The 17,020-nt window shown below is 41.3% G+C and overlaps 1 protein-coding gene across 2 annotated transcripts in view; it reads left to right on the forward strand.

Moving 5' to 3' along the window:
- The window catches only part of RUFY2 (RUN and FYVE domain containing 2), a 127,900-nt gene that overhangs the window by 87,270 nt on the left and 23,610 nt on the right, over positions 1-17,020 (forward strand). For both annotated transcript variants that reach the window (XM_033941546.1, XM_033941547.1), the window contains exons 15-16: positions 9,381-9,475; positions 14,947-14,995. In XM_033941546.1, the coding sequence (XP_033797437.1) occupies positions 9,381-9,475; positions 14,947-14,995 (144 nt within the window). The remainder of the gene's footprint in view (positions 1-9,380; positions 9,476-14,946; positions 14,996-17,020) is intronic.

Genomic DNA, 17,020 nt, shown 5'->3' on the forward strand with positions numbered 1-17,020 from the left:
AATTCTAAGGAGGGAACTAAAAGAAGATGTTTATCCTCTGATCTTAATGTTCTCGAGGGCACTTAACGAGTAAGTATTCTTTCGAGGAATAGAGGGGCTTTGAACATTTTGACTTTAAAGGTTATTAAGGCTATTTTATAAGTTATTCTATGGTTTATGGTGAGCCAGTGGGCGTTCTTTAAGAGTGGTATGACGTGATCAAATTTCTTCTTTTTATTAATGATTTTTATTGCAGTATTTTGTATAATTTGAAGGCGTCTTAGTTCTTTAAGCGTAATTTGCTTGTATAGTGAATTGCAGTAGTCAATTCTCGATATGATCAGAGAGCGTATTAGGGTATTTAAAGAAGATGGGTCAAGAAAGTTAGCCAGTGATCTAATCATCCGCAACCTGCAAAAACAGCTTCTGACTACCGCACTGATTTGATTATGGTAATTACATTTATGATCAATAATGACACTTAGATGCAATAAAGCCTGCAAAAATGTGGTATTTAATAATTATCCAACTAGTTCAAATCGTAGTTCATCCAACAAATACCAAACTATACCAGTCTTTAGAAAAAATTTTAAATGGATCCTCAAATGGCTGTCTGAGCAGAAATTTTCTTGCCCTCATAGTTTTTAGCCAAATTTGTCATTGAGCCCAGTATTTTTTTTTTTTTTCATTTTTTCTTTTATCCAGTTCTTACATATCTTGCATATTTTTAATTTACTTATCTTTGATGAGATTATCTATTCATATGGCCACCTCTCCCGATATGAATCCATACCACTTTTCATGTTATTTTATAAAAGGCTTTGAGACATTTCCATTCTATAAACATACCATACAAATCTTCAGTGGCCTATTCATTTGCCGCATACAATTATGGTGGCGGTGTCTTCTTCCTCATACATGTGCACATGTCAGTATCCTCTGCCTCTTACACATTTGCACGTTAATGCAATGACATTCTAAACCAGTGTTTTTCAAACTTTTTTTGCTCTGGCACACTAAATGGAGCAAATGTTTTTTGCAGCACATTATAACTGAAATTATAAAATTGCAAAACCAACAAAAAATTTATTTGAGATTTATTTATTTAAAGTTCTTTAAGCTATGCATAGGTAATTGGAACAACAGTTGTATCCTTATGCACACAGACGCTCATAACATTGACAGACTCCTGCGTATGCGACGTACATGTCATCTATTCCAGTGTATACTTTTGAAGGGAATTTTTAAAAATAAAGTAAATTTCTGGAATTTCAGGTGGACACCCGAAATCTTTTCGGGGCACACCATTGTGCCTTGGCACACAGTTTGAGAGACAGTGTTCTAAACCAACAAAAAAAGCACTTCTACAGTCTTCCACATTGGATAGGGCTTAGAAGAAGGACTTGGGAGAGGGACAGTGATCTTGAGAGTACTGTCTTGGATCCTGTCTGTTTCAACAATTATATGAAATGTGTGCTTTACATAATGTGATGTGTGAAACAATATTTGAAGAGTTTGTCTACAGGGGTTACTGTTTTGGTTTTGGTTTTGTTTTTTTTTACAAGACATGTTTGTGGTTTCCTTATTGACCAGTAGGTAGCGGTAGAGAATGCAGAATTGTGCTTTGCTCTGTAAATCCTGTCTACAGCTCCTACAATTCAGAATTTTCTATGTCCAGCAGGTGGACATGAATGTGCTCCGCAGCTCCTGGTTTAAGTTCTGGTCATTAGCCATTGGTCCAGTTGGTCAGCTGGCTCCCAGTTGAGCAAGGGAGTATTCTACTTTACTAGGTGTCATATCTAGAGGTCTCTAGGTCACAGTCTCCTCTCCACTCAGCACTCACCATTTGGCTTAGCTGTCATCACTCTTAGGGGAAAAAAAGCAGCAAGGAAGAGATACAAGTATTCTTTAAAATAAAAGAATACAAGAGCACAGCTACTGCCTTTGTCAGAGAGGCATATGCCTACTAGTAGCTCTCTGAATGGGTTCAGATGTGAGGACGGGGTAAATTGGTAGGAGTAAGTTTGACTTGTTTTGAGTTCTTTGCTATTCAGCACAACAGGACCTTTCTTTGTGTTCCTTCCTCCATTCTCCACCTGGAGGTTTAGGTTTCCTGCCTCTGCCACATGTCAGCCTCAGCACCAGCATTTGTGTGAAATGGTATTGAGCTGATACAGTTCCCTGTGCATGGTGGCTCCTATTGAGGTGGTGAAGTGGTGTTTCCACTGCAGGGCCCGCTGTTTTTTGTCAGGTAAGCACAGTATATGTAAATGTTGTCAAGGACTCCTGAAGTCATTAGTTAATCCTGAGGAGGGCACTTCAGAAGCTTTTATTTCCCCCCCCAATGTCGGTCCTGACCTGGAGCAAGTTTCCCCTGCTCTTTCTACCTGTGGGTTTCCTCCAGAAACTGCAGAACCATAGCCATTTTGAGAGCTCAGTCAGACCCTGCAGTGGTGCCTCCTGCTGTTTCCACACTGGCTGCAAATGCCATTTCACAGCCTGTGTCTTTCTCTGGTCCTGCTCTAACCCGTCACTCAGTGTTCTCTTTGAAATTTGAACTGTTGAGGTATCGGTCATATTTGTTAAAGCAGGGACAGCCAGATACAGATTACATTTCTACAGTGTTTTTTCCTGCTGACTCTTCTGTATCTAATTGGGTCCATTTGGACACCACTGAAGTTGCAAACTCTGAGTCCTTACATTCACCAGTCTTTTCTGATAAGGCTTTGGTGGCTTCTCAGATACCTTCTCTGTGCAAGCCTTTGGAAGGTGAGATTCTTTCTGAGGAAGATAACCCAATAGTACTTCACTTATTTCATAAGTAGAATCTGACTAATCTAATTTCTACATCTTGGAGGTCCTCATTATTGCTGATTCTTTGGTCCCATCTGCTGTATCCCTGGGACCCGCTATTATGCGAAGGCTCAGGAGCCCATCAAAAACATTCTCTATGAATCCTGCTGTTAATTTCAGCTGAGTGGCACTCTCCAGATACAGAGCTTAAGGTGGGCAGAGCTATGGCTCGCCTCCATCCTTAGTGCTTGAGGAAAAGGAGAAGCTTCAGCTATCCTGGGTTGATTCCCTGATTACAACAGTGACAAAATCGACTACTCTCCCTATGAAGGGGGGACTCGCGCTTAAAGATCTCGCTATGTTCTAAGTAGAGTGCTTGAGCAATTGCTCATATATTCTAGGAGCATCACTCACAGATTGTGCATGGTTGCTCACAAAAATACTTACAAATCTGGAAATTTGTTTTTTAGAACTTGTTGCTTACATGAAAAAAAAATGTGAACGCACCCAGAAAATCCTTAGAAGGAGCATTGATCTGCAGGACTGTAAAATAGAGTGTGCTAAAGTAATCCATTGAGGTACCCTCTCTTGGCCTTTAGTCAACTATTTGCAATTCTTTTGTGGCCAGAGCTTGCTATAAGTGGCATCAAAGGTTTTCCTCTGTAATTAGAGGAAGATACCTGATCTTATGTCTCTTATGTCTTATGGCTGGCATATATGGTGGACACCTTCTACAATGTGCTCTGTATCTTAGCTCGTGTCACTTGCTGTTGCAGCACACTGTTAACTCTTATTTGGAAACTAGGTGATTCCCGCGAGAACTTGGGGCAGCCATTCAGTGAGTGACTCAGCACCGGGCAGGAGCAAGGAAAGGTCGCTCATGCCCGGTACACTGCTAGGCTGCGAGAACTCAAGGTGGCCATTTAGGGAGGAGCGCAGGGCAGGAGCACGGAAAGCTTGCTCCTGCATGGTACTCCGCTGGACCACCAAGGATTCAAAAAGATTTGTGAGGAGAGGTGGGAGGGAGGTAAAAAAATTGGCAGAGTTGGCCGGGACAGGAGATGAGAGAGATCCCTCCTGTCTCTTCCAACTCCACCAGGCCATACGGCAGGCTGGCGGAGGCCTGCAACAAGTCTGGGAGGGGGGCAGGTGGGTGATGACCCAATTATAAACCGAACCCCCCCCATTTGTTTGGCCCAAAAATCTCAATTTATATTCGAGTATATATGGTATGCTGCAAAAAGATGCAAGTTGTTATATTGTTTGGCTTTGTTCTTTCCACTGCTTGTTATCTAAACGGGGGAAGGTACGGCTCACTGGGTGCTGCCACTATACCAGAGGTTGTGAGATCAAATCCCAGTGCTGCTCCTTGTGATCCTGGGCAAGTCACTTAATCCTCCAGTGCCCACCGCTTTGAATGTCAAAGCCACAAAAAGGCGGTATACAAGTCCCCATTCCCCTTCCTCTAAATACTAAATTGTAAGAGCTGCACATAGGATTTATGGAACACAGCACAATTATGTATTCTATATATCTACTTGCTAGTGAATGTACATAGCGTTCATACAAGTTCTGGAATAATCTGAAAAACTAAAGGAAAGAAAATTATCAGGTAAATCTCTTGATTTCTTCCATGAATATGAGAATGTATATAAGAATTTGTTGGCGTAGTGGGGGTAGCCTCATGGTTAGAACAATGGGCTGGAAACCAGATACTAAATAATGTTGAATAAGCAAGCACTTGATAAATAATATAGTGAGCATGCATTCCACATTTTTAACTAAGCACTTCCTAAACCATTTTTTTTTTTCCAAACACAGATAAACAAAATTTAGCATGCTTACACAAACTTGTTTAAAACTGTTTTTCTCATGCCATCAAACACATATTTAAAACAAGTTCTGTTGCAAAGACATAGGAGACTATACTCTAGGTGAATCACTCACTGGTTGTGAGTTGCTTGCAGATGGATGTTAATCATATCTTTCAGCTCCTTCACCAGTGGAGTATAGCACCCTCTTCAGTTTTTTCTTCTACAAGTGAGTTGAGATGTGTTCTGATCTGTTCTGTTTCGTTTTTCTTTCTGGATTTTTTTCATCTGATTTGTGAGGCGCTGGTGGCCAGAGGCCCCCCACGTGGTTCAACTCTGCCTGGGAGAGGACACAGACACCAAAAGGATGGTCTGCAGCTCTCAGGGCAGCCCCTGGGTGTATCTGCTGAGCTGGCCTACTTTGTGTATGCTCAAAGCTCGGGGTTCATTCCCCTGGGAGCTATCGTACCTTCTGATTTATTACAAGTTTGAGTGCAGTTTGTGAGCACCCTATATTAATCCCTTGGGGTTTCAGGGAACTGGCTCTGTTTTTATTTCCCCCCCCCCATTGCGCTGCAAGGATTCGTGGGGATTGAGTTCACAGTCAGTGCTGGACTGACTGGCAGCTCAAAGATCTCCAGTTTTGGATCACTTCTGGGATAGTCAAGCTGCAGGAAAGCTGAAACAGGCAGGCACCAGCACAGTACAGTGAATACAGTCCATTATTCCTTATGAGGAAAATTGAGGGGTCTGAAAATTTAATTTTTCAGGGTTTTTGGGGCCAGAGATAAGGTCCCCTCCTCCAGAACCCCCTTCCTTGAATTTTTTTGAACTTCAGGGGAGCCCCCATGGGCTGCTTTTGGCATGAAATTGCTGGTAGTGGCCATCTTGGATTTTAAACTATTTTTTTCCTAAACCCTGTAGCTGCCTTAAAACCCCTCAATTTGGTTCAGAATTGACTGGGATGGACTCCTTAGGCTGTTCAACCCCTATATCATGCCAATTTTGTGCTGGATGGTGGACTGAGGATTGTCTGTGTACTGCGGGATATACGAGGGAGGGGTGGACACCTTGGGCTGGGGAACAACAGGGTACCGATTGGCAGGGAAGAAAGCCCTCCCAGAGCCCACAATCAGTGATGGCTTGAAATGCAAATGTATGGACACTGCGGAGCTCAAGAGAAGCAAGTCCAAGATCCTACATGGGTCCATAGGTCCTCTGATCCAGTGGTGTACCCAGATTTTGTTAAGATCCTGCAATAAAATTATCTCACAGGCCGGGATGTGCTGCATTGCCTATAAGCATATCGGCTGTGGACCAGGGAATGATCCTGCTCCAGGAGACCTCCCCATAGTTGGACCCAGCAACTAGCCTGTGTGACCCAGATGAACAGGACTGGTAGGATTGAAGGTCAGACTCCATGCCTTTACTGTCCCAAGGCACTGCTTCCTCACTAGGGAATTCCGGTTCCCTTGCAGAAAGCAGGAGTCAAGAGGTGATAGCGGCTCTTGGTCAAGGAAAAGTTCCTTCTGTGTGCTGGCTCTTTAAATCTGCTTCTGTACCACATGTTACTACAGATGCATACAGGGAGTTGAAGCTGGAAGGTCAACAGCTATCAACATATGATTGCATAGTCTTTTTTCCTACACATCCAAAACATCACCTTGCTAGTCACAGAGCAATGGGAGTCTCTGGAGGGATCCCTAAGGGTGATCGAAACTATGTTCAGACTTTACTCTATGGCTTCTGAGTTTCAGCAACTGTTTAGCTAGCTAACCAAAGGTTGATTTCATGGGAGCTCAAGTAACCAAACGTACCTCGCTCTCTAGTGAGAGTGGCTTGATGTTAAAGGATGCAGAAGATTGCAAAGTGGACGTGGTCCTTAAGAAACAACTTGAAGCAATGGCCTTGGGGATCTAGGCTGCAGCGGCAGATGCCCATGGCAGAAGAGGAGTTATGCCCCCAGCTGGTGCTAGAGGGGGTGGATTATGTGGTGGATGCTCTATATGACATCATTAGAGTCATGAGCAAGATATCGGCATATGTTGTTTCTGCCGACCAAATGCTGTAGACCGGGCAATTCAGCCTCCAAGGCCACTTTAAGCAGACTGTCCTTTAAGGGGCAAATGCTATTCAGAAAAGACCTAGACAACCTTATGGCTAGTGTGGTGGATCATCAATCTACCAGACAGCAGACCTCACTGACCCACTGGGAAGGCAGAGAAAATTTTTGTCCCTCATGATGTACCCTCAATTACTACACAAACTCCTCTGCTCAGAGATCTTATCAAGGATCCAGACGCCATCAGACCTTGGGGTCTCATGGCAGCACTGCCTCCAAGAAGACCCACAGCAACAACTGCGCTCCCACAACATCTGGTACTGCTTTGGTAAATCACCTAGAGTACATACTCCTATGTTTTTGAAACAGAATGGAAAATTAGGTTCTTACCTTGATAATCTTCTTTCTATTAAAGACATATGAGTCTGTACAGCCCACTCTTTCAGTTTTCAATGCGCCTTGGACAAATCTCTAGTCCAAAACTGGAATTTGTCTCAGACCGTTAGTTGGATGAACATGTACAGATAAATTGCAAATAAAGTAATGAATTTGTTGAGTTTAGTAGCCCCTGTGTGTTAGGGCAAGTTGTGCACAGCAGGTTGGTTTGTTGGTACCAACCCACCTTCTAAGCACTAATATCTGTAATTCTCCCACCTGAGCACCATGGATTGATGTACCTTCTTGTCCAGTTTGTTTGATTGTAAGCTCTTTTGAGCAGGAATTGTCTCTTCTATGTTTTGATGTACAGCACTGAATATGTCTAGTAGTGCTATAGAAATTAGTAGTAGTGGTACACCTATGTTTTAAGTTCATGCTAATTTTTAATCTTTTTCATGAGTTACAGAGCAGAGCAGAAGTGTATTGTGTTCTCAGGGAAGTTCCATACGATACAAAAACCTCACTTATCAGGATTGAAGATCAACAATCAATCAAAATCATAAATGGTGAAAAATAGACGATAAACCAATATAATGTCATTCTTTATTTCCTTTATTATATTGTAGTGTGTTTGCCCCAATGCTTCTATGCCCGACGGGACCCGTTTTGCCACAACGGGCTTTTTCAAGGGTTCCAGCTGGGAGCACTATATAACATAAATTCAAAAAGAACTTTAATGTACAAATTTTCAATTAATCTATGAATACACAACATCCTAAAAACTGTGCTTTAACTTATTATTTTCATCAGTAATTTTTTAAAAACTAATATTTATTTAACATCATCAACTATATTGTCCTATGATAATACCCAAAACGTCATCTATACAACACTATTAATTATGAATTGTTATAAATTATGTATTTTTCATTACTGTAAGGTTTTCCTATTTGAACATTGTGAGTTCTATATGATAAAAATGTCCTCTGTGATTGATAGGCTGGATTTAGAATGTATTCAATTTTAGATAATAGATGAGGTTTTTCATGAATTTATTAATAGTGTTGTATAGATGACGTTTTGGTTTTTATCATAGGACAATATAGTTGATGATGTTAAATAAATATTAGTTTTTTTTTAATTACTGATGAAAATAATAAGTTAAAGCAGTTTTTAGGATGTTGTGTATTCATAGATTAATTGAAAATTTGTACATTAAAGTTCTTTTTGAATTTATGTTATATAGTGCTCCCAGCTGGAACCCTTGAAAAAGCCGTTGTGACAAAACGGGTCCCGTCGGGCATAGAAGCATTGGGGCAAGCACACTACAATATAATAAAGGAAATAAAGAATGACATTATATTGGTTTATCATCTATTTTTCACCATTTATGATTTTGATTGATTGTTGATCTTCAATCCTGATAAGTGAGGTTTTTGTATCGTGTGGAGTTTTCCTGTATACCTCACTTCCTATCTTCTACATTTTTCATCTTACTTCTCAGGGAAGTTCCCTGTGCTCCTCTTTTTGATTTCTTTTCTCATAGTGGAGCTCAACTGCTTTTGGTATAAACTGAAGAGGGCGCTATACTCCACTGGTGAAGGATGAGGAGCTGAAAGATGTGATTTACATTCTTCTGCAAGCATCTCTCGACAAGAAGTGATTCACCAAGATTACAGACTACTATGGGGCAGATTCACTAACCTGCACGAACGTGTCCGATCGTGTCTGATCCATGTGTGATCTGTAGCAGGCCAACTGATCCACAACAGGTCCTTATTCAAATGAGGACGATCGGAGAAATGCCCCCCCGACCACACGGATTGCTAGAGAGTGATCCTGACGCATGCGCAGACCATCTTCTTTGCCTGTAGATGGTCTGCACATGCGCTGGTCCTCCATGCCCGGCAGAGCTGGAAACTTTTTTTACTTCGCGAGCCCGTGGTTTTAACCCACTTTAAACCTGTGGGTTAAAACCATTGGCTCGCACTGCGGGGGTGAGCAGGAGAGTCGTGGCAGAGAGCAGGGGTTTTTGCACAAGCGACTGGTCCTCAGTAGTTGCTTGTTTTTTGATCGGGCAGCCCTGTCAGTGTAACTGAAATTGTTTTGTGAATTGCGTCCTTCCTACTTTGCATGCCGTTCCCCCTCATTTGCATGCGCGGATTGGATCGAGAGTAAAGTTAGTGAATCAGGTTGGAATTGCAAACTGGTCAGACACGATCGGTGTCCTTAGTGAATTAGTGAATCTAGCCGTATGTCTTCTAACAGAAATAAGATTATCAAAGTAAGAACTTAATCTTCCATTCTATTAACAGAATTTCTTAAAAACTTAAAAACCTCTATTTCATATTTTTCAGGAGTTTCTTAAATTACAGGATGAAAACAAGCAAATGAAAAAGATCTGTAATGAACAAGAGCAAGCCCTCCAGGACCTTGCTAATAAGCTAAGCGAGTAAGTCTGTCATGTGCTTTCTAAGGGCATGCCAAATAACCTCTTAAACCTAGGAAGAGCAGTTTTCAAAAGCAATTTACCTGGGTCAGATGTTATCCAAAAATTGCTCACCCTTTCTGCTGGTAAAGGAATTTATGTGACTCAGCAGCCCATGCAATTTTGCCAGTGGAAACAGTAGGTAGGCTTGAAAGCGGAGTTAATTCAGGGAAGTTTGCTTTTTTCTAAACTACACGTTATTTTGAAAGAAAAAGGAGGAGCATATCTTTTTTCCCAGACAATTTCAAACAGAAAGTATGTGCATACTTCCATTTGAGAATTTGTACCATAGGTAAAAGTTTCAAAGCAATTTACAGTTATATGAGTTATTTTGTAAAATTGTGCACCTCCTCCCCCAGTATGTTGCCAAGAGGGAATTGTGGCATGCCTACCATGTTGAGGGCAATTCTATAACAGTGCACCTATATTTAGGTGCCTAGAGGGTGCTTATGGGGATTCGATTCTATAAAGGAAAGTAGGAGTCTACTTTATCTTTTACTAACATAACAGAATATAAGAATAGCCATACTAGGTCAGAACAATGGTCCATCTAGCCCAGTGTCCTGTTTCCAAAAGTAGCCAACCCAGGTTACAAGTATCTAAATAGTAACAACATTTCATGCTATTGAACCCAGGGCAAATAGTGGCTTTCTCTATGTCCATCTCAAAAGCAGACTATGGACTTTTCCTCCAGGAACTGCAGTAAGGACAACAACAACAAATATTTTTACATATAACCACAAAAATTGTTGTATAGTCATGGCCACTTCGGGGCATCCCACTTCAAACCCAGCATGCACCCAATATATGAGGGAGAAAAAAGTCTCAGATTTAAAGTAGCAGTATATACACCAAAAGGTACAAGATAAACTGCTTTGAATACTGTCATAGGCAAAAAAAACTTCCTCACAAACAGCTTAGATTTAGAAATGAGAACTGCTGTCTAGGAGCATGCTCAAGGACTTAGCTGGAAAGGGACGACTTGAGTTCCAACGCTGTCACATCTCCCAAACCTCCCAACAAGCAACCTTGTTTCGCCAACCAATTGGCTGATCAGGGAATAAATGGAAAATCCTTGAAGTGCACAGCCACTTAGCAGGCAGTACTGAAGCAACTGAATACAGATCATAGAAACATAGAAACATAGAAGATGACGGCAGAAAAGGGCTACAGCCCATCAAGTCTGCCCACTCTGCTTACCCACCCCCTGTCTATGCCCTAATGACCCAATTTCCTTATCTTGACCCTCGTAGGGATCCCACATGGGTATCCCATTTATTCTTAAAGTCTGGCACGCTGTCTGCCTCGATCACCTGCACTGGAAGCTTGTTCCAATGATCAACCACTCTCTCTGTGAAGAAATACTTTCTGGTGTCGCCATGAAATTTTCCGCCCCTGAGTTTGAGCGGGTGCCCTCTTGTGGCCGAGGGTCCCTTGAGAAAGAAAATATCATCTTCCACTTCGACACATCCCGTGAGGTACTTAAATGTTTCGATCATGTCTCCCCTCTTCCTACGTTCCTCAAGAGTGTAGAGCTGCAATTTGTTCAGTCTCTCTTCGTACGAGAGACCCTTGAGCCCCGAGATCATCCTGGTGGCCGTCCGTTGAACCGATTCAATTCTGCGCACATCTTTACTGTAATGTGGCCTCCAGAATTGCACACAGTACTCCAGATGAGGTCTCACCATGGCCCTGTACAACGGCATTATGACTTCAGGCTTTCGGCTGACGAAACTTCTATTGATACAACCCAATATCTGCCTTGCCTTAGATGAAGCCTTCTCCACTTGATTGGCAGTTTTCATGTCTGCACTGATGATTACTCCTAAATCTCGTTCTGCTGAAGTCCTAGTTAAAGTTTCTCCGTTCAAGAAGTACGTCCTGCATGGATTTCCGCTTCCGAGGTGCATGACCTTACATTTCTTAGCATTGAAGCCTAGCTGCCAGGTTGAGGACCAACTTTCCAATGTAAGCAGGTCCTGCGCCATATAATTCTGTAAACTGCATTCACTTACTATATTACATAGTTTGGCGTCATCGGCGAATAGTGTTATTTTACCTTGAAGCCCTTGAGTCAGATCCCCTATGAATATGTTGAAAAGGAGTGGACCCAGGACCGAGCCTTGCGGCACGCCACTGGTCACCTCCGATGTTTTAGAGAGGGTACCATTAACCACCACCCTCTGAAGTCTGCCACTCAGCCAATCATTGACCCATGCAGTTAGTGTCTCTCCTAACCCCATCGATTCCATCTTGCTTAGCAGCCTGCGGTGTGGGACACTGTCAAAAGCTTTCCTGAAGTCCAGGTACACGACGTCCAAATACTCTCCCAAGTCCAACTTTCTTGTTACCCAGTCAAAGAAGCTGATGAGATTGGATTGGCATGACCTACCCTTGGTGAATCCATGCTGACTGGGATCCCGAAGATTCCCTTCATTCAAGATCGTGTCCAATTTGCTTTTAATTAGTGTTTCAATGAGTTTGCACACTATTGATGTGAGACTCACCGGTCTATAATTCGCAGCCTCTGCCCTGCAACCCTTTTTATGCAGAGGAACGACATTAGCTAATTTCCAGTCCAGGGGAACTTTCCCCTTACTTAGGGAGAGATTGAATAGCTCAGCCAATGGTTTCGCCAGGACATCGCTCAATTCTCTGAGCATTCTTGGGTGCAAATTGTTTGGTCCCATGGCTTTGTTCACCTTGAGTCTTGCCAGTTCACTGTAAACTTCACCTGGTGTGAACTCAAAATTCTGAAACGGGTCTTCTGTGCTTTGTGTTGCCTTCAACTGGGTACCGTGTCCCGGTGCCTCACAGGTGAAGACTGAGCAGAAGTATTCATTCAGTAGTTCGGCTTTATCGGAATCTGCTTCCACGTAACTTCCGTCCGGTCTTCTAAGGCGTACTATCCCGCCTGTGTTCCTTTTTCTGTCACTAATATACCTGAAGAAGGATTTGTCCCCCTTTTTAATGTTTTTTGCCAGAATTTCTTCCACTCGAAGTTTTGCCTCCCTAACTGCCATTTTGACCGCTGTAGACCTGGTCCTATATTCTACTTTTGCCTCTCTTTTCTCCGTGCGCTTGTAGGAGAGAAATGCTTTTTTCTTCTCCTTAATGAGGTGCGAGATCTCCGTGGTGAACCATTGGGGTTTATTGTGTCTTTGTCGTTTATTTACTGATTTTATGAAGCAGCTAGTTGCTTCATGTATGGTTGATTTCAGTGTTAACCACTTAGCTTCTACATCATCGGTGTCCGCTTGGTCCTGCAGCGTCTGATGGACGAAATCTCCCATGCGTGTGAAGTCTGTGCCCCGGAAATTGAGTACCTTTGTTTTCGTGTTTGATCTAGGGAAGCCTTTCCTAAGGTTGAACCATACTTTTGTGGTCGCTGGAGGCTAGCGTATCTCCTACTGAGACCTACTGAGACTCCCCGTTGGTGAGTACCAGGTCGAGGATCGCCTGGGCCCTAGTGGGCTCCATTACCATTTGTTTGAGACGTGCTCCCTTTATGGAGGTTAAGAGCCTCCTGCTACCACTGGTTGTCGCTGAAAATGAGTTCCAGTCTGCATCAGGCATATTGAAGTCCCCTAGCAGTACAGCTTCTCCTCGTAGAGTGATATTCTCTATGTCTTCAATTAATTCTGCGTCCATATCCACGACAATTAAAACCCCACCGACGCTCATAATGTCAAAATGATGTCATTTACGGTCAGCCTCGCTTGTCAGTGCACAGATCTCAAAAAATTCAAAAAAGCTAACCCTAACTCAAGCACAATAATCAAAAACTAAAAAAACAAAATAACCACAGAAAATTTTTAAAAAATGCTTACTGCTCAATTCTTTTTTTTCAAACCCTGAGGCTAGATCATCCCCAGAGGAAAAAATCCAGCGCTGTTCCATCTGATATAACTTCTTTCTAATATCCCCCTACTGAATGATGTATACCACATTAGAAGATGAACATGTGAAGGATCCCTTTATGCTGAATGTTTTTCCCATGAGTGATCATGGGATCCTTTGAGATGTGCTTGCACAGTTTGCAGTTTGCCACACCGCAAGGATGTGTGCCATTCTCTTTGTGGATTTGTGTGAGGAGGAGCTTGCTTTTTACCAATTTTTGTTTGAAATTAGGTGGCTGACAGAAGGCCAGCACAGGTGGACCTGGGAATATTTCTTTTAGTAATTCATCTTCCTGGAGTAGTGGTTGTAGATCTCATAATTTTCTTAGTTTTTCTAGCTCTGGATTGTATGTCACTACCAAGGGGGGTCCTGTCTGTAGTTTTCTTGTCCTTGTAGTGTAGTAAGTTTTCTCTGGGTATTTTGAGGGATGAGGCAATATTCTTGGAGACAATTTTAGGGTTGTATCTTTTTTGTTTGAAGGATTCAGTCAGGGTCTTTAGGTGTTTATCTCTGTCTCTTAGATCAGAGCAGATGTGGTAGTATCGTGTGACTTGGCTATGTATAGTGGGGGTTTTTATATGTGAAGTAGTGCCTGATTCAGGAAAAATATTTCAATTCAATTTGATTCAGCCTATTGAAATCTATTTTTCAATTTGATTTTCCTGCCCAATTGGGTGTTCTTACCAAACATCCTGGTGGGTTTATTTTATAGCCTTTTTACCCACTCCACCCCCTTTGCCTTCTCCTACCCACACTGGCACTGTGGTACAAACAAAAAAGACTTTTCCTCTCTCTGTTAAATCCTAGCTCACATTCAAGGTCTAATACCAGCTCTGGTAGGATACAAATTTCAAATCTGACACATTGTAATCACAAAACAGAAAATAAAATTATTTTTTCTATCTTTTGTTGTCTATTCATTATTCAAATCATGTTGGTACCAGGCTCTGCGACAAATGTCTTATGATAACTTGTTTGCCAAGGTCTCTTGCCCATTTGTCGTTTTCTTATTTCTCCATGGTAACCATCCTTCTTCCATCTCTGTCCTCCCCTTCCATTTCCCTTCCTTGGATTGGCCTCTGTGAAGACGGGATACTGGGGTCTGATCCAGTAAGACTATTCTTATGTTCTTACATTAATGGTATTGTGAGGTTCTATTCAGAATTACCTGGGGATTTTTCCCCCTATTCTAATAGAGCCTCTCACTATTTGTACTCTGGTCAGTGCTGCATCAGTTCAGTGGCCAGGAGCTATGTAACAGGACTCCTTCCAGAGCTCTGTATCATTAACTCTAAAGCTGGTCACCAGGTATTATCCTTATTCGTGAGCATGAATTCCTGTCTTCTCAGGGGTTCTAAATACTGCCTCCCTAGTCCCAGCTGTCCTGGGGTGTGGAAGACCTGATCCAAGAAACAAACTCAGATCCTTCGATGTAGCAGTGCGATTTTAATCCTGAGTCAGTAGGTCAGCTAAATTCTTCATCTCAGTTGCTATCTAAATAATGTGTATCTTGTCTCGATTAATTTCCTATTTAGATCAAAGCTTAAAATAGACGATATAAAGGAAGCAAACAAGGCATTACAGGTTAGTAATATTTTTAAGTGTACATCATTTTTAATGTGTCTATGCATATTTTTTTTATTGGTTTGAATTTGATTTTTTATCTTTTATTCTTTCATCATACCTTGCTTTGAGCAATTGTTTTGGAAAAGCAAATGAGAAATATGAGGGGTGTTCAATAATTTATCTACCTGAGTATGAAAGAAAGTAGCAAGCGTATTGAAACAAGTCTGTGCATGTTATGACATGTCTCAAGGTTATTCAATATCCAATTTTTCCCACTAATATTCAACTGTGAATAAGGAAATAACAATATTATTTAAGAGAGGTAGCCTCAGTCATGGAGCCTACGCGTAGCCATTCAATGACTGGGGAATTCAGCGTAGCTGTGCTTGCTCCTTTAATCTCCAATCATTGGCCTCACTCTCATTATCATTAATCAAACTTACTAAAATTCAAATCCTTATTATTATTTCTTCTTTTATTTTTAATGTATAAACCCTTAAAATAATCTTCATACACTCCCTATCACTTCCTATCATTCATCCTTATTCACATGTTTGAGACTACACTATCTTTATTTTTTATCTTCATATCTTTATAGAATTCTTCATTTCAATGTTATATATTCATTAGATAGTGGCTTATACCAGCCTATATATCAATTAAACAGCACTTGTATTTCATAGCTAATTCAAGCCGACTTATCTTTAAAGCAGCATTCAACTTAAATCAGCACTTGTATTTCACGAATATAGCCAACGTGGCCAGCGTTTCGTGGGCGAAACTTCACGCTCACTGCATCAGGGCCAAATTATTTTGGAAACAAGATGTGCTCAAAGTGCATTTAGTTAGTGGTCTCGAGATACCACTAACTAAATGCACTTTGAGCACATCTTGTTTCCAAAATAATTTGGCCCTGATGCAGTGAGCGTGAAGTTTCGCCCACGAAACGCTGGCCACGTTGGCTATATTCGTGAAATACAAGTGCTGATTTAAGTTGAATGCTGCTTTAAAGATAAGTCGGCTTGAATTAGCTATGAAATACAAGTGCTGTTTAATTGATATATAGGCTGGTATAAGCCACTATCTAATGAATATATAACATTGAAATGAAGAATTCTATAAAGATATGAAGATAAAAAATAAAGGTAGTGTAGTCTCAAACATGTGAATAAGGATGAATGATAGGAAGTGATAGGGAGTGTATGAAGATTATTTTAAGGGTTTATACATTAAAAATAAAAGAAGAAATAATAATAAGGATTTGAATTTTAGTAAGTTTGATTAATGATAATGAGAGTGAGGCCAATGATTGGAGATTAAAGGAGCAAGCACAGCTACGCTGAATTCCCCAGTCATTGAATGGCTACGCGTAGGCTCCATGACTGAGGCTACCTCTCTTAAATAATATTGTTATTTCCTTATTCACAGTTGAATATTAGTGGGAAAAATTGGATATTGAATATTATTTATATGTTTTCCCATTGGGGATCTTCATATAGTATGTCTCAAGGTTACTCATGCACAATTGTGGCTCAGTTCAAGTCTAACTTTCCAAGAGACAGGAAGTCAGGAGAGTCCTCATGCAAATCAAGTAAGAAACTACTAGATTTGGAGTACTTTTCAGTGATAAAATTTCTCACAAAAGAAGGGAAAAAGCCAAAGGAGATCCATGAATGCATGACTTCAGTATATGGTGAGTCTATCCTATCATCCTACAAAGTAATATTTTGGGTCAAGCAGTTTAAGTGGGGTAGAGAGTCCACTGAAGATGACCCTCACACTGGATGGGCTGTGGAAGCAACTTCCACAGAAATGTGCAAAAAAGTTGAGGATTTAATTTTGTCAGATGAATTAAGGTTTCCTAAATAGCTGAAGAAATGGGCATCTCGGCAGCTACTGTTTGGAGAATAATTAATGAAAAGTTAGGCATGTCTAAGGTTTAGTGCAAGAAGGGTTCCAAAAATGCTGATTCCATGTCAGAAGGCAACGAGGTTCCAGTGCTGTCAGGAAAATTTGGAGATTCTCTGTGAAGACCAAATGAAT

This window comes from Geotrypetes seraphini, chromosome 4 (genome assembly GCF_902459505.1).
Source record: "Geotrypetes seraphini chromosome 4, aGeoSer1.1, whole genome shotgun sequence".
Classification (NCBI taxonomy): domain Eukaryota; kingdom Metazoa; phylum Chordata; class Amphibia; order Gymnophiona; family Dermophiidae; genus Geotrypetes; species Geotrypetes seraphini.